At 58.2% G+C, this 16,321-nt stretch overlaps 1 protein-coding gene across 5 annotated transcripts in view; it reads left to right on the forward strand.

The window, feature by feature from the left end:
* Positions 1–9,494, forward strand: part of SYT7 (synaptotagmin 7) — a 45,042-nt gene extending 35,548 nt beyond the window's left edge. For all 5 annotated transcript variants that reach the window (XM_064163321.1, XM_064163320.1, XM_064163322.1 and 2 more), the window contains 6 exons: positions 1,594–1,729; positions 2,811–3,081; positions 3,746–3,915; positions 4,710–4,824; positions 4,911–5,110; positions 7,289–9,494. In XM_064163321.1, coding sequence (XP_064019391.1) covers positions 1,594–1,729; positions 2,811–3,081; positions 3,746–3,915; positions 4,710–4,824; positions 4,911–5,110; positions 7,289–7,393 — 997 coding nt within the window. In that variant the 3' untranslated portion in view covers positions 7,394–9,494. The remainder of the gene's footprint in view (positions 1–1,593; positions 1,730–2,810; positions 3,082–3,745; positions 3,916–4,709; positions 4,825–4,910; positions 5,111–7,288) is intronic.
* The last annotated feature ends 6,827 nt before the right edge of the window (positions 9,495–16,321 follow it).

Below are 16,321 nucleotides of genomic sequence, written 5' to 3' on the forward strand. Positions count from 1 at the left end.
AATTCCTTCCTTTCTTAATTCCTCTCTCCTCCCTTCCCTCCTTTCCTCTTCCTTCCTTCCTTCCAGCTCATTCCCAGCAGCTCCAGCCCGGGTCCTCGGTGTGCCTCCTGCCCCAGTGACTAACCAGCCGCTCTCTGTCCGTCCGTCTGTCCATCTGCCCTGCTCCTCTCTCCCCCTTCCCTCCCCACAGGGCCAGTGCTCGACTGATGCTGCCTCCTCCTTTCTCTTGCCTTTTATTATTTCCCTCCTCTCTTTCTTTCTTTCTTTCTGTCCTCGATCTCCACTGGCACATGCCACCACCCTGGCACCCAGCGGCTCCACTGGCACCTCCTCACCCAGAAGGTTCCCACCACCAGCTCCTCCACTTTCCTTTTCCCTCTGTTTTGTTTTGGGTTGGGTTTTTTTTTTAACCTAATTTTGCCTCCCCAGCTGCCTCGGGCTCGCAGGTCCTCCCTGGCTGCCAACCTGGCTGGGGTGGGCAGGCTGTGTGCGTGTGGGTGTGCGAGAGGGCAGCCACCCTGTGCCACCTCCGTGCCCGGGGTTCCCCTCCCTGCATCACTGGTGGTGTGTGTCTGTGTGTGCTTGGCCTGTCAGTGGGTGTCTTGTGGCATGTGTTGTGGCTTTTGCCTGCTGACCCCACCACGGTGCCAGGGCTGTGCCAACAGTGTGGTGCCCACCACAGGGTATGTGTGTGTGTGTGTGTGTGTGTGTCCTGCTGGTTTGTCACTGTGGCTCAGCTCGGGTGGGAGCCGTGGCGTGGGGGTGCATTGTGGAGTGCCTGTCTGCGTGCACATTCCTCTCTCCCTCTTGGATCTGTGCCCACTTGCCATGTGCCTGTGCCCCCTGGTGTCCCTGAGCAGCGTGGCAGCGTGGCGTTGGTGTGTGCCCATCTGCCTCCATCACTGCTCTGTCTGTGTGTGCCCCCCGCAGCTCCTGGCTGCCCACCTTTCCTTCCTCCCGGGCACTGTGCTCACCATCCTGGAATCACCTGGGTGCCACCACCCACTCAGACCTGGTTGTGTGGGGACAACTGGGGCAGTGGCCATGGCTCAATGGCAGAAGAAAAAGGGGGCGGTTGGCACTGGGCACCGAGCCCTTGTGGCAGTGTGGAGCACCCATGGGCCACCTACGCGCCCAGACCCATGCTGGGGCTGTGAGTTGCTGCCAGTACTGATGGGGACTGGGTAGCCACATCTCCAAGTGGGTGCCCCTGGCATCACCATGGGCTCTGCAGCTGCTGAAGGTGGGACACGGGCAGCGTGGGACTTGCTGCTGTGTCCTCAGGTGACATGCCCAGGTCACAGGGCACCAGCTGGCATCCAGCTATGCCTGGCAGCAGCACAAACAGAACCAGCTGCCCACACCAGCCAGGATGCCATGGTGTGGAGATACTGGTAGGCTGGAATAGGTGACACAAGGCTTCCAGCAGCACAACCCTGGGCACCCCTGCAGCCCGGCTGTGCCTGCATCCTAACTGCAGCCTACAGCAGGAGCTGGTACAGTCCAGGAGTAGCATCCACTGGGAGAGGGTGCTCCAGTCTCACTTTTGGCTCCTGGCCACTCTCCTCTATGGCACTGCCTCTCTTTCCCCAGGTTGCCAGCCAGTGGCAAGGCAGTGAACACAGCACCGGTGCCCGGGCAGCCACCACACGATGAGTCCGACCGCAAGACAGAGCCACACTCCTCTGTCTCCGACCTGGTCAACTCCCTGACCAGTGAGATGCTGATGGTGGGTGATGGATGCATGGGTGGATGGATGCATGGATGGGGTCTGCTGGGCACCTCAAGGATGGCATCCCAACCTGGCCATCGCCTGGGTGTCTCACCCCTTCTTGGGAGCATGAAGACCTGTGGGTAGCAGGTCGAGGGAGGTTCTCCTGCCCCTCTACTCTGCCCCAGTCAGACCACAGATGGAGTTGTAGGTCTAGTTTTGGGCACTCAACGTCATTCAAGAGAGACTGGGAACTGCTGGAGAGAGTCCAGGGCAGGCTCTGGAGGTGCTGAGGGGCCTGGAGCAGCTCTGTGAGGAGCAAAGGCTGAGAGCCCTGGGGCTGTGGAGCCTGCAGGAGAGCAGCCCCAGAGGGCATCTGCTCAGTGCTCAGCAACAGCTAAAGGAGCTGTGGGGGGCAAGAGGCTGGGGTCAGGCTCTTGTGAGTGGTGCCCAGGGCCAGGCCAAGGGGCAGAGGGCACAAAGTGGAGTGCAGGAGGTTGCATGTGAGGCTGAGGAGGAGCTTGTTTGGTGTGAGGGTGCTGGAGGGCTGGAGCAGGCTGCCCAGAGAGGTTGTGGAGTCTGCTTGTGTGGAGAGCTTGCAAGTGGCCCTGGGCATTGTGCTGCTGGGCAAGCTGCTGTGGGTGCCCTGCTTTGGCAGAGGGCTTGGGCTGGCTGATCTCCAGAGCTCCCTTCCAAACGCCACCCCTACACTCTGATTCCCTGTGCCCGCCCTGTGTCACAGGCGCCCTGGCACGTCCCAGCTTGCTCTGCCAAGTCCCCATCACCGCTGGGCACTGTGGCCGGCTCAGCCGCGGTGACGAGGCCATCCCGAGCCGCGCTGCAGCCGGCAGGGACAGGGCTGTCAGGAAGAATTTGGTTAATTGGCAGTCCCTGTCCCCAGGACGAGTGGCACAGAGCCAGGAGTCATCCGAGTCGATGGGGGTGGGAGGGCGCTGGGGAGAGCCTGACGCCCTCTGACAGCTCACGGGGCTGAGGCTCGGGTGCCGCTATGAAGCGCGCTTGGATGCCGCACTGGGGGGGACAGGGGCGTGCGGACCCCACCGCCGCCCTCACCTCCCCGCTCGCCCCACCACCGCAGCTCTCCCCAGGATCTGAGGATGATGAGGGGCACGAAGGCGTCAGCCGGGAGAACCTGGGTCGCATCCAGTTCAGCGTCGGCTACAACTTCCAGGAGTCCACCTTGACCGTCAAGATCATGAAGGCGCAGGAGCTGCCGGCCAAGGACTTCAGCGGCACCAGCGACCCCTTCGTCAAGATCTACCTGCTCCCAGACAAGAAGCACAAGCTGGAGACCAAGGTGAAGAGGAAGAACCTCAACCCACACTGGAACGAGACCTTCCTCTTTGAAGGTAGGGATGGGGAGGGACTGGAGCAGACTGGGTGGGCTGGGGAGGGGCTGTGGGACCTTCTGTCCTACCTGCTGGGCAGGTGGAATCACTGAAGGGTTTGGCTTGGAAGACACCTTCAGCATCACAAGAGTCCAACCCTTCACCCAGCACTGCCAGGGCACCACCAAACCATGGCCCTCAGCACTGCATCTCCGTGGCTCTGAAACCCCCCCAGGGAGGGGGACCCTACTACTGTCCTGGGCTACCTGAGCCAGGTCTTGCCAGCCCTCAGGGGCAAGACATTGTTCCTCATGTCCAAACTAAACCTCTCCTGGGGCACCTTGAGGCCATTTCCTCTTGTCCTGGCACCTGCTTCTTGGCAGAAGAGAAGCCAGGCTTCCCCCACCTGGCTCCAGCCTCCTTTCAGGAGAGTTGCAGAGAACCAGAAGGTCTCCCCTCAGCCTCCTTTTCTCCAGGCTGAACACCCCCAGCTCCTTCAGCTGCTCCTCACAAGGCTTTCGCTCTAAACCCTTCCCCACCCTCACCGCCTTTCCTCTCACGCAGTCCCATCTGCTGCTTGATGCCAGCACCCTCCCATCAGCACAGGCGAGGCAGGGTGGTGCCAGCACAGGGCACTGCCTGGCATGGCTGTGGAGACTCCTCACCCTCTCCCTCTGTGGCACAGGGTTCCCCTACGAGAAGGTGGTGCAGCGAGTGCTGTACCTGCAGGTCCTGGACTATGACCGCTTCAGCCGCAACGACCCCATCGGGGAGGTCTCCATCCCTCTCAACAAGATAGACCTCACCCAGATGCAGACCTTCTGGAAGGATCTGAAGCCTTGCAGCGATGGCAGCGTAAGGCCCTGCTTCTCCTTCCACCCTCTGGGAGCAGCCCTAAAGGGGAGGCCACCTCCTGTCCCTCTGTCCCAGGGGGGGATCACCATCTTCTCGCTACCTTAACGTTTGCTGCTTCGTGGGAAGGTTCAACACCCATCAGGGAGGTTTCTCTTCCCAAGTCTTGATGTTAAGGCTCTGGAGAGTTCAGAGTGTCCTGTTTTGGGTCAAAGAAAGCTGGTTTAGGTAGATCTGAAATGAGAGGTTTCTCCTGCCTCCAGCAAGACCAGAATATGTCCCACTGGGCATGGTCCCATTTCCTCCTGCCCTGATTTTCTGTGCAACCCCAAAGTTCACCCTTGGGCTAGCTCTGAGGTGTCTCAGCCCAGCATCCTGCTCCTGTGGCAGCACCTGAGAGCTTTGGCTTCTTTAGCAAGGCTTGGGCTGGGTGCTGTGGTGAGGAGCAGGAGGTTTTGATGCCCACCTGAGGGCATCCTGCTCCTGTGGTGGGACATGAGAACATCGGGTTCCCGGTTAGGAGTTGGTCTGGGTGCTGTGGTGAGCAGCAGGAGGCTTTGATGCCCACCTGAGGGCATCCTGCTCCTGTGGTGGGATGTGAGAGCGTTGCATTCCCAATTAGGAGTTGGTCTGGGTGCTGTGGTGAGGAGCAGGAAGCTTTGATGCCCACCTGAGGGCATCCTGCTCCTGTGGTGGGACATGAGAACATCGGGTTCCCGGTTAGGAGTTGGTCTGGGTGCTGTGGTGAGCAGCAGGAGGCTTTGATGCCCATCTAAGAGCTCCCGTGGGTTCTGCAGGGGAGCCGTGGGGAGCTGCTGCTGTCGCTGTGCTACAACCCCTCCGCCAACTCCATCGTGGTGAACATCATCAAAGCACGGAACCTCAAAGCCATGGACATCGGGGGCACGTCAGGTACGGGCTCCACCTCCTGCCACGCTGGCCACCGGCACGGCCCCCACGCCCAGCCGAGGCTGAAAGCAGCTCCTCTCCCCTCCCAGACCCCTACGTGAAGGTGTGGCTGATGTACAAGGACAAGCGGGTGGAGAAGAAGAAGACGGTGGTGATGAAGCGGTGCCTGAACCCTGTCTTCAACGAGTCCTTCGCCTTCGACATCCCCACGGAGCGGCTGCGGGAGACCACCATCGTCATCACCGTCATGGACAAGGACCGGCTGAGCCGCAACGATGTCATCGGCAAGGTGGGTGGGTGGTGGGGGAGCGACCCCGGGAGCATGTCCTGCCGAGGGCTGGCAGCTAGGGGGCAGCCACGTCCCTGCCCGGTGGTACCCGGGGAGGGCATCGCAAGCTGAAGAGGGAGGGCGGTGGAGGTCCCTCCTGCTGGCTTCTCCCTGCCACCTCCGCTCCTGGATGTGCTGGGGGGGGGGGGGGGGGGGGGGCAAGCTCTCGCCTGGCATGAGCAGGGTGACCCCAGCCCTGCTCGGGCAATGTGCCCTCGTGGCCAAGAATGCCAATGGTGTCCTGAGGGACGTGAAGAAGAGTGTAGGCAGCTGGGTGAGGGTGGTTCATACCCCTCTACTCTGCCCCAGTCAGGCCACAGATAGAGTCCAGGGTCCAGTTCTGGGCTCCCCAGTTCCAGGGAGACAGGGAGCTGCTGGAGAGAGTCCAGGGCAGGCTCTGGAGGTGCTGAGGGGCCTGGAGCAGCTCTGTGAGGAGCAAAGGCTGAGAGCCCTGGGGCTGTGGAGCCTGCAGGAGAGCAGCCCCAGAGGGCATCTGCTCAGTGCTCAGCAACAGCTAAAGGAGCTGTGGGGGGCAAGAGGCTGGGGCCAGGCCCTTGTGAGTGGTGCCCAGGGCCAGGCCAAGGGTCAGAGGGCACAAAGTGGAGTGCAGGAGGTTGCATGTGAGGCTGAGGAGAAGCTTGTTTGGTGTGAGGGTGCTGGAGGGCTGGAGCAGGCTGCCCAGAGAGGCTGTGGAGTGTCCTTGTGTGGAGAGCTTGCAAGTGGCCCTGGGCATTGTGCTGCTGGGCAAGCTGCTGTGGGTGCCCTGCTTTGGCAGGGGGCTTGGACTGGCTGATCTCCAGAGCTCCCTTCCAACCCCACCCTGCTGGGATTGGGAGATGCAATGTAGGTCAGATCCCTCCAGCTCCCAGCTCGTTAGGCTAAGGATGACAAAGGAGCTCACCGCAGCAAGCTGATGATCCCCAAACTTGATGACATCATCAGCCAAACACCCAGGGGAGGGCTCTGCAGCACAGGCTGCTGGACAGGAGCTCAGGTGCTGGCGTCCCCAGGCCCCAAAGGGGGCCTCAGCAGTGGCACGGGCACAGCCCAATGCCAAGCAGCAGGTTGGACTGATGGGCAGGTGGATTTGGCTGTGGTGTCTCCACTTTCCATTCAACCTCCTGGGAGTGAAGTGGTGCAGCTGGAGGAGAGGATGGTGCCCACCATGCCATGGCCAGCAGCTTGTGGATTGCTTTGGATTACACTTGGGGTGCAGGTGGAAAGGACAGGAGAGAAGCTGCAGATCCAGGGCTTCTTTGACATCTCCAAGGAGTGGGATGGGGCCAGGGTTGGGAGTGATGCTCTGGGTCTGAGGCTTCTTTGGCATCACCAAGGGATGGGATAGGGCTGGAAGGGTTGGGAGTGACAGTGTGGGTCCAAGGCTTCTTTGGCATCACCAAGGGATGGGATAGGGCTGGAAGGGTTGGGAGTGACACTGTGGGTCCAAGGCTTCTTTGGCATCACCAAGGGGTGGGATAGGGCTGGAAGGGTTGGGAGTGACACTGTGGGTCCAAGGCTTCTTTAGCATCACTAAGGATTGGGATGAGGCTGGAAGGGTTGGAAGTGACGCTCTGGGTCCAAGGCTTCTTTGGCATCACTAAGGATTGGGATGAGGCTGGAAGGGTTGGGAGTGACACTGTGGGTCCAAGGCTTCTTTGGCATCACTAAGGATTGGGATGAGGCTGGAAGGGTTGGGAGTGACACTGTGGGTCCAAGGCTTCTTTGGCATCACTAAGGATTGGGATGAGGCTGGAAGGAACAGAAGAGAAGCTGCAGATCCAAGGTTTCTTTGGCATTCCCAAGGAGTGGCATGGGGCTGGAAGAATTGGGAGTGAAGCCGTGGGTCCAAGGCTTCTTTGCCATCACTAAGCAGTGGGATAGGGCTGGAAGGGACAGGAGAGAAGCTGCAGATCCAAGGGTTCTTTGGCATCTCCAAGGAGTGAGATGGGGTCGGAAGGGATGGGAGTGAAGCCGTGGGTCTAAGACTTCTTTGTCATCACCAAGGATTGGGATAGGGCTGGAAGGAACAGAAGAGAAGCTGCAGATCCAAGGGTTCTTTGGCATCTCCAAGGAGTGGGATAGGGGGGTTGGAAGGGCTGGGGATGAAGCCATGGATCCGAGAGCTGCTTGTCCCCACAGATCTACCTGTCGTGGAAGAGCGGCCCCGGGGAGGTGAAGCACTGGAAGGACATGATCGCCCGGCCCCGGCAGGCAGTGGCACAGTGGCACCAGCTGAAGGCTTGAGCACCCCAGGACTGTGGGGACAGGGCGGGGATGCCCCTTCCCAGCCCCTCCTTTTCACCCCTCTATGGGGCTCCCATTGAGGAAACCAGGGATCAGAGGGACACTGGCCTGGCTGGTGGGGACCCTGGGGTAGGAGGGGATGGAAACCCCCTGACCCCCCCCCCCCCCCCTCCCCTTCCCCATTTTCACCTCTCCCTGGCTCAGAAGGGTGCCAGAAGTGATGCCTCCCACTCTGGTCTCCATCCTTGCCAGCAGGCAGGACTTCTCCGAGTGCTTCCAGCCCCAGGGAGCCCTTCTGCCCCTCCCTGGCCTCACCACCCCCATTGCAGGGAGGGCCAGGCTGTGGGTGCAGGAGGGACACCCCCACCCCCAAACCTCCCTCTCCCTGTTCAGCTCAATAAAACCTCTCCGAGCCATCAGTGTTGCCCAAATGGGACCATGGAGGCCCTCTCCATGCCCTTTGCCTCTTCCCCACTGCCCTCCCTAAAGCATCTCTTGGCCACACTGGGCTGGCAGAGGGGTGGGGGGCACTCGGGGCAGGGAGGGCAGCCACTTCTCCCGGGCCAGGCTCGGGATTTTGGGATTGGAAGCCATGACACAGTTCGTTAGCCAAAGCAGGCTGCCTTCAGCCAGGGTTGGGGCTTTACCTCCATCTTCAGGCTAGGTGGGAGCAGGAGGTGGATTCCCCCATCCCATCCTGGGTGGGGACATCACAGCCCATGTGGGGAACCCCCCATTCCAGCTCTTCCCACTCTTCCTCTCACCCTGGGTGTGTCTCCATGGGGTTGGGCAGGTGGTGGTCCCACCTCAAGAGGATGCTGAGCCCTAGAGCATCTTCTTCCAGACAGGTTGGTCCAGGAGCCCCATAAGTCCCTGTGGTAGTCCCTGGGGGATAAAGGATGGAGCAAGTGCCACTGTCCCCACCTTGGGCAGGTGGCCATCCCCTGGACCATCCAGCCTGGTGGGAGTGTGATGCCAGCAGCATTCTCCGTGGTGATGGCACCTCCACTGGCATGCACATGCTGGGCCCCTGCCCACTCCCTCGGGCAAAGGCTACTGTGACAAGGGCTCCTAAAGGGAGGACAGCCCCATGGGGGTGCAGGGTCTTTAGGGCAGCTCCTGAACTGGGGGGTGACAGATGGGGTCGCTCTTGTGGGTCCTCCTCACTGCTGGGGTCAGTGATGGCTGAGTGTGGTGTGGCACAGCCCTGTCCCCAGCAGGTGACACTCAAGTGCCAGGTAAGCAGAGCCCCTCTGAGCTGGCTGGGGTGAGGGGACACCGTCAGCTCCCAGCCTCTGGATGGAGGGACATTGGCCAAGCCCTTCTGGAGGAAGGGGAGGTGGCTGCTGCCACCTCCACAGCCATCTCAGGTAGGGCACAGCCACCCATGGGCACAGGGACACCCAGAGTGAGCCCAAAGGGTGCCCATGGGCACAGAGCCATCCCACTTGGCCAGGGCTCCCCCATCCTCAGTCTTCCTATTCCCTCCATGGCACCCACCACCCACCCTTCACCCTTCCTGCACCCACAGGGGGAGGACACCAACACAGCCCCCCCCACTGGATACCACCAAAGCCACAGGTTGTCCCCTGGGAAGAGACAGGGGGAGGAAACAACACTCAGTGTCCAGCCAGCAGCTCTCTTTCTGTGACTGTTTGACCCTGTCACCATCACCCCTGTGCCACAACACATCCCCAGCACCCAGTGCACCCCATTCATGCCACCCTGGGCGAGGAGGGGGGTGGGGGACACAGGGTGGTGGCGATGAGCAGGAGCCCCATGGAGCTTTCTCCACTGCATGGAAGGGCATTTTCCACCAGAACACCTTCCTCCCCCCCAAAAAAACACCCCCAAAACCCTGGAGTGCTTGGTTGCTTGTTCCTTTTTGGGGGAGGGGGATGGCATACACAGACATCTCTGGCACCCTAGGGCTAAGTGGGGCCAAGCTGGCAATGGTAGGGGGGAAGGGGATGTGGTCCTGTAGCTCCCTCCATGGTCTCCATGGGTCTTCTTTAGCTGATCTGTGGACAATCTGGAGTGAAGTCATAATTCTGCTGCCACAGTAATAATGCTTTGAGGGACATCTGTGTTCCTGGGGGCATATTCTCTCTTGTCTGGTTCTTCTTGTTGTTGGGTTTGGGTTGTTGTTGTTGAGTTTGGGGGGGTTTGTTCCTGTTGGGTTTGGGGGTTTGGGGTTGTTCTTGTTGGGTTTGGGGTTTTTGGTTGTTCTTGTTGGGTTTGGGGTTTTGTTCATGTTGGGTTTGGGGTTTTGTTCATGTTGGGTTTGGGGGTTTGGGGTTGTTCTTGTTGGGTTTGGGGTTTTTGGTTGGTCTTGTTGGGTTTGGGGTTTTGTTCATGTTGGGTTTGGGGTTTTTGGTTATTCTTGTTGGGTTTGGGGTTTTGGGTTTTGTTCCTGCTGGGTTTGGGGTTTTGTTCTTGTTGGGTTTGGGGTTTTTGGTTGGTCTTGTTGGGTTTGGGGTTTTGTTCCTATTGGGTTTGGGGTTTTTGGTTGGTCTTGTTGGGTTTGGGGTTTTGTTCCTATTGGGTTTGGGGTTTTTGGTTGTTCCAGTTGGGTTTGGGGTTTTGTTCCTATTGGGTTTGGGGTTTTTGGTTGGTCTTGTTGGGTTTGGGGTTTTGTTCCTATTGGGTTTGGGGTTTTTGGTTGGTCTTGTTGGGTTTGGGGTTTTGTTCCTATTGGGTTTGGGGTTTTTGGTTGGTCTTGTTGGGTTTGGGGTTTTGGTTGCTGTTGGGTTTGGGGTTTGGGGTTGGGGTCTTTGGTTGTTACTGGGTTTGGGATTGTTGTTCTTGGGTTTGGGGTTTGGGGTTGTTGTTCTTGCTGGGTTTGGGGGTTTTGGTTGCTGTTGGGTTTGGGGTTTGGGGTTGGGGTCTTTGGTTGTTATTGGGTTTGGGATTGTTGTTGTTGGGTTTGGGGTTTTTGGTTGTTGGGTTTGGAAGTTTTGGTTGTTGTTGGATTTGGGAGGTTTGGTTGTTGTTGGGTTTGGGGTTTTTGGTTGTTGTTGGGTTTGGAAGTTTTGGTTGTTGTTGGATTTGGGAGTTTTGGTTGTTGTTGGATTTGGGAGTTTTGGTTGTTGTTGGGTTTGGGTTTTTTTGTTGTTGGGTTTGGGTTTTTTGTGGTTGGGTTTGGGTTTTTGTTGTTGGGTTTGGGTTTTTGTTGTTGGGTTTGGGTTTTTTGTGGTTGGGTTTGGGTTTTTGTTGTTGGGTTTGGGTTTTTGTTGTTGGGTTTGGGGTTTTTTTTGTTGTTCTTAGGTTTGGGAGTTTTTGTTGGTTCTGGGATTGTTGTTGTTGGGTTTGGGGTTTTTGGTTGTTGTTCTTGTTGGGTTTGAGGGTTTGGGTTTGGGGTCTTTGGTTGTTGTTATTGGTTTTGGGATTGTTGTTGATAGGTTTGGGAGTTTTGGTTGTTGTTGGGTTTGGGTTTTTTGTGGTTGGGTTTGGGGTTTTTTTTTGTTGTTCTTAGGTTTGGGAGTTTTTGTTGTTTCTGGGATTGTTGTTGTTGGGTTTGGGGTTTTTGGTTGTTGTTGTTGTTGGGTTTGGAGTTTTTGTTGTTGGGTCTGGGGGTTCTGGTTGTTGTTGGGTCTGGGGGTTTTGGTTGTTGTTGGGTCTGGGGGTTTTGGTTGTTGTTGGGTCTGGGGGTTTTGGTTGTTGTTGGGTCTGGGGGGTTTGGTTGTTGTTGGGTTTGGGTTTTGTTGCTGGGTTTGGGATTTTTCTGTTGTTGAGTTTGGGATTTTTTTGTTGTTCTTAGGTTTGAGGGCTTTTGTTGTTGTTGGATTTGGGGGGGTTGTTGTTGGGTTTGGGGTTTTTGCTTGTTGATGTTGTCGAGTTTGGGGGTTTTGTTGTTGGGTTTGGAGTTTTTTGTTGTTGTCAGGTTTGGGGTTTTTGTTGTCAAGTTTGGGTTTTGTTGTCAGGTTTGGGGTTTTTTTTTTGTTGTTGTTGGATTTTTTGGTTGGGTTTTGTTGTTGTTGTTGGTTTGGGTTTCATTTAACCATAAGACCTCATGCCTGAGGAAGGGGCTGGAGCCATGGGACACCCCCACCCCCAAATCAGAGTACTGTGAGGGGGAAAAGGCGAGGGGGGGGAAAGGGTGTGGGGTGTTCCCTAAGGGCTGTGTGCCAAGCTGGGGGGGGTGGGGGGGAGAAGAAGGGTGGTGGAAGTAGGGTTGGGGGCAAGGGTTGGGGTGGGGGTGGCTGTGTGTGTGCTCATTTTACAGCTCTACTTTTTTGGCCAAACTCTAGAGCTCTTAGCCGTGGTCTTGTTCAGGTATTTCTCTTCTCCATGTGACAGTAAACAAACAAAACCAACAGAAAGCAACAAAGCAACATCCAACTGCTGTGTGTGGCCGGGGGGGGGGGGGGGGGGGGGGGGGAGGGGAAAAGGCACACAACCCCCCCCAAGAAATGGTTAAAAACGTTTCAAAACTAAGAAAGAAAGAAAGAAACATTCGAGACATCAAACAACAACAAAAAACCACCGAGCTGGAGCAAAGGGGATGGCACCGAGCTGGAGCAAAGGGGATGCCACCGAGCTGGAGCAAAGGGGATGTCACCTTGCTGGAGCAAAGGGGATGCCACCGAGCTGGAGCAAAGGGGATGGCACCGAGCTGGAGCAAAGGGGATGCCACTGAGCTGGTGCAAAGGAGATGCCACCGAGCTGGAGCAAAGGGGATGCCACCGAGCTGGAGCAAAGGGGATGCCACCGAGCTGGAGCAAAGGAGATACCACCTTGCTGGTGCAAAGGGAATGCCACCGAGCTGGTGCAAAGGGGATGCCACCGAGCTGGAGCAAAGGGGATGTCACCTTGCTGGAGCAAAGGGGATGCCACCGAGCTGGAGCAAAGGGGATGTCACCTTGCTGGAGCAAAGGGGATGTCACCGAGCTGGTGCAAAGGGGATGCCACCGAGCTGGAGCAAAGGGGATGTCACCGAGCTGGTGCAAAGGGGATGCCACCGAGCTGGTGCAAAGGGGATGTCACCTTGCTGGAGCAAAGGGGATGCCACCGAGCTGGTGCAAAGGGGATGTCACCTCGCTGCTGGGGGCTTTGCTGCAAAGGAAGGGGTGGCAGTGCCCAGCTGACCTCTTCTTGTTCTTTACTCTTTTTTCTTTCGGGGGTGAGGGGAAGGTACCCAAAGGGAGGTTGTGTGTGAGTGGAAGGAGGGGACGGGGTGAGAGCTGAGGGCCTTCTTTGCAGACTTTCTTTTGGGGGGAGTGGGGCCCCTCGGTTTGATTTGGGTTTGGGTTTTGTTCCCGGAGGCAGCTCCTGTTCTTGGTAATAAAGGACAGTCAGGACCTGCCAGTCTGCCTCGTCTCTGGGCAGGGAGGGGGCACAGACACACACACGCATGTGGGAGGGGTGGCTGCAGTAGGGAGTGGGGGCCGGCAGCTGGCTGAGCAACCTCCAAGCGCTGAACATCCACCGGAGCACTGAGGAACTCCCCCAGCATCGAGCGTCCCCCGCCAGCAGCGAGCATTCCTCAAGCGCTGAGCATCCTCCCAGCATCGAGCGTTCCCCCCGAGCACCGAGAATTCCCCTCAGGCACCGAGAGTTCCCCCCGAGCACCGAGAATCCCCTCAAGCACCGGGAATCCCCTCCAGCATCGAGCATCCCTCCAGCATCGAGCATCCCTCCAGCATCGAGCATCCCCCGCCAAGCACTGAGCATCCCACCCAAGCACTCCGTATCTCCCCCACCATCGGGAATCTCCTCCAGCATCGAGCATCCCCCCCTCAAGCGCTGAGCAACTCCCCCAGCATCAAGAATCTCCTTCAGCATCAAGCATCCCCCCCAAACACTGAGCATCCCCCTCCAATCACCAAGAATCCTCCCCCCAGCAGTGAGCACCCCCCAAGCACTGAGCATCTTCCCCAGCACTGAGCATTCCCTCCACTACCAAGCACCCCCCCCCCCCAGCACTGAGCATCTCCCTCAGTACCAAACATCCCCCAAGCACTGAGCATCCCTCCCAGTACCAAACAACCCCCCCAGCACTGAGCATCCCTCCCAGTACCAAACATCCCCCCAGCACTGAGCATCCCCCTCAGTACCAAACATCCCCCAAGCACTGAGCATCCCTCCCAGTACCAAACATCCCCCAAGCACTGAGCATCCCCCTCAGTACCAAACATCCCCCAAGCACTGAGCATCCCCCCCAGTACCACCACCCCCCCCCCCAGCACCCAGATTTCACACCACCCGGTACTGAGCATCCCCCTACACCAAGCACCACCCACCCAGCACCAAACATCCCCCCCAGTACCAAGATATCCCCCCCCAGTACCAAACATGCCCTACCCCAGTACCAAGAATCCCTCCAGCACCGAGCAGCCTCCCCACAGCTGAAGGAGGTGGGGAAAGGGACAAGGGCCTTTGGGCTTGGGGTCCCTCAGTGGGGGGGAGGCTTTTATGTCCCTCAATCCTAGGGGACAGCCCTGCCAGCTCTGCCCTGAGGTGGGTGCCACAACCAGCAGCAAAGGGGACAGCTGAGGGAGTGCCCCTCACAGGGTGGGGTTGGGCTGGGATATGGCTGGGAAGGAGGAGGGAACTGGGATATGGCTGTGAGAAGGAGGGGGGCAGGCACAAGGGACAATGTCCTGGGCAGATGCTGGTGGAGGAGGGCAGGGGACACGTGCTTGTCACTGCAGAGGCTCGAGTGGCTCTTAAATAATTCACCAGGCACTGGTCTTGAATAAATAAAGGAAATTCCAACCGTGGCCCTGGAAGGAGAAAGGCATCCTCGTTCCCTGGGAGAACAGCCCTCTGGAGCCACCATCCAGATGCTGCCCTGAGTGTGTTGTCACCAACCTCTAGGTGGTTGGTGGCAGCAAGTGACGAGGATGCCTCTCTGTGGAGCAGGAGGGTGAGGTGCTGCTGCCTGGGGCAGTCAGTGGCTCGGTGCTGGGGTCGGTGGCTCAACGTCCAGGTGGAGATGGGTGACCAGGGGTGTCCCCCAGGGGTCCAAACTGGGAGCAGTGCTGCCCAGTAGCTTCATCAGTGACACAGTGAGGCTGAGTGCTCTCTCAGCAGCTTTGCAGATGACCCCAAGCTGGATGGTGTAGCTGATGAGACTGAGGGATGGGATCCATCCAGAGGTGGGCTCAGGAGAGCCTCGTGAGGTTCATAAGGCAAAGTGCAAGGTCCTTCCCCCCCGGGTGGGGACAATCCAGGCTGGGGGGTGGTGAGGTTGAGAGCAGCCCTACAGAGAAGGACTTGGGGATTGCTGGTGGTGAGGAGCCAGATGGGAGGCAGCAATGGGCACTTGCAGCCCAGAAGGCAAATGACAGCCTGCAGTGTGGCCAGAGATGGAGAGAGAGGATCCTACCCCCTGCAGTGTGACCAGAGATGGAGAGAGAGGATCCTACCCCCTGCAGTGTGACCAGAGATGGAGAGAGAGGATCCTGCCCCCTGCAGTGTGGCCAGAGATGGAGAAAGAGGATCCTGCCCCCGGCAGTGTGGCCAGAGATGGAGAGAGAGGATCCTGCCCCCTGCAGTGTGGCCAGAGATGGAGAAAGAGGATCCTGCCCCCTACAGTGTGGCCAGAGATGGAGAGAGAGGATCCTGCCCCTCTGTTCTGCAGAGACCTCATCTGGAGTGCTGCACCCAGCTCTGGGGACCCTAACACAAGAAGAACACTGATGGAGTGAGTCCAGAGGAGACCACAGAGGGCTGGAGCACCTCCCCTATGGGGACAGGCTGGGAGAGTTGGGGCTTTTCAGCCTGCAGGAGAGAAGGCTCCAGGGAGACCTTAGAGCAGCCTTCCAGTAGCTGAAGGGGACGTACAGAAAGACTGGGGAGGGGTCTGTGGTGACAGGATGAGGGGCAGTGGTTTGAAACTAGGGCAGGGAAGAGTTAGATTGAACATCAGGAGGAAGTTCTGCCCCCTGAGGGTGGCGAGGCAGTGGAACAGGTTGCCCAGAGATGTGGTGAAGGCTCCATCCCTGCAGGCATCCAAGGTCAAACTTGCTGGAGCCCTGAGCAGCCTGCTTGAGTCGGAGGGGTCCCTGCTGAGTGCAGGGGGACTGGGCAAGATGACCTTGGAGAATCCCTTCCAACCCAAACCATTCTCTGCTTCTATGCCAACCCAAGATCTGCTTTGCACCCCACTGAGCCAACCCTGGGAATTTTGGAAGCATGGACACCATAGATCCAGGCTGGGCTGCATCCTCCCAGAGCTGGGTTTCATTCATCCCTCTCCATCTCTCAACACAACCCAATCCCCCTCCACCTCACATTTGCCCCCCGTTTTGGGTGCTCCTCTTGCACATGAAAGCCTGAGGGGGCTGATCCATCACCATCCCTAATCCCAATCCTTTTTGCCTTGTTCCCTCTTCGTGTGCTGGTGGCCAACAGGAGCAGATGGAAATAGCAGCATGATCCCAGCTGCGGCGAGGCCACCAACCGTTGGGATGCAAGGGATGGGAGAGGAGGCAGGGATATATATAGAGAGACAGACGTATGGATGATGCCAACAGCCCCAAAAATACTTGTGCAGAGCAGGAGAGAAAAAAAAAACCACCCCAAGCAGGGTGAAGTTTCATCTCCTGGCACTGGTGGCACCGTGCTGGGTGTCACCCTGCTGCTCGTCACCGCCGCCCTGCCAGCCCTGGGACCCCGACCCAGCTCCTTCATCAAGCAGGGTGTGAAAGTGAAGATGAAAGGGTTGTGGGGAGGTAAGGACCTCCCTCCCCCACTCCTACTCCCCTTCCTGGCCCTTCTGGAGCACTGCAGGGACAGGCTGCTGGCACCCAGGGCCACCTGCGCTGACTGGCAGGGGTTTGCGTGGTGGCACTAGGTGGGTTGTGCCGAGCAGAGAAGGATGACTCACTTCAAGCTGGGTCCCTGCCAGGGCCAACACCTCAGGTTGATGGTGTGACCCCTGTGTACCCCTGAAAGCTGGGAGGACCCCCTAGGGTGTCACCA

This window comes from Pogoniulus pusillus, chromosome 24, assembly GCF_015220805.1.
Source record: "Pogoniulus pusillus isolate bPogPus1 chromosome 24, bPogPus1.pri, whole genome shotgun sequence".
Classification (NCBI taxonomy): Eukaryota; Metazoa; Chordata; class Aves; order Piciformes; family Lybiidae; genus Pogoniulus; species Pogoniulus pusillus.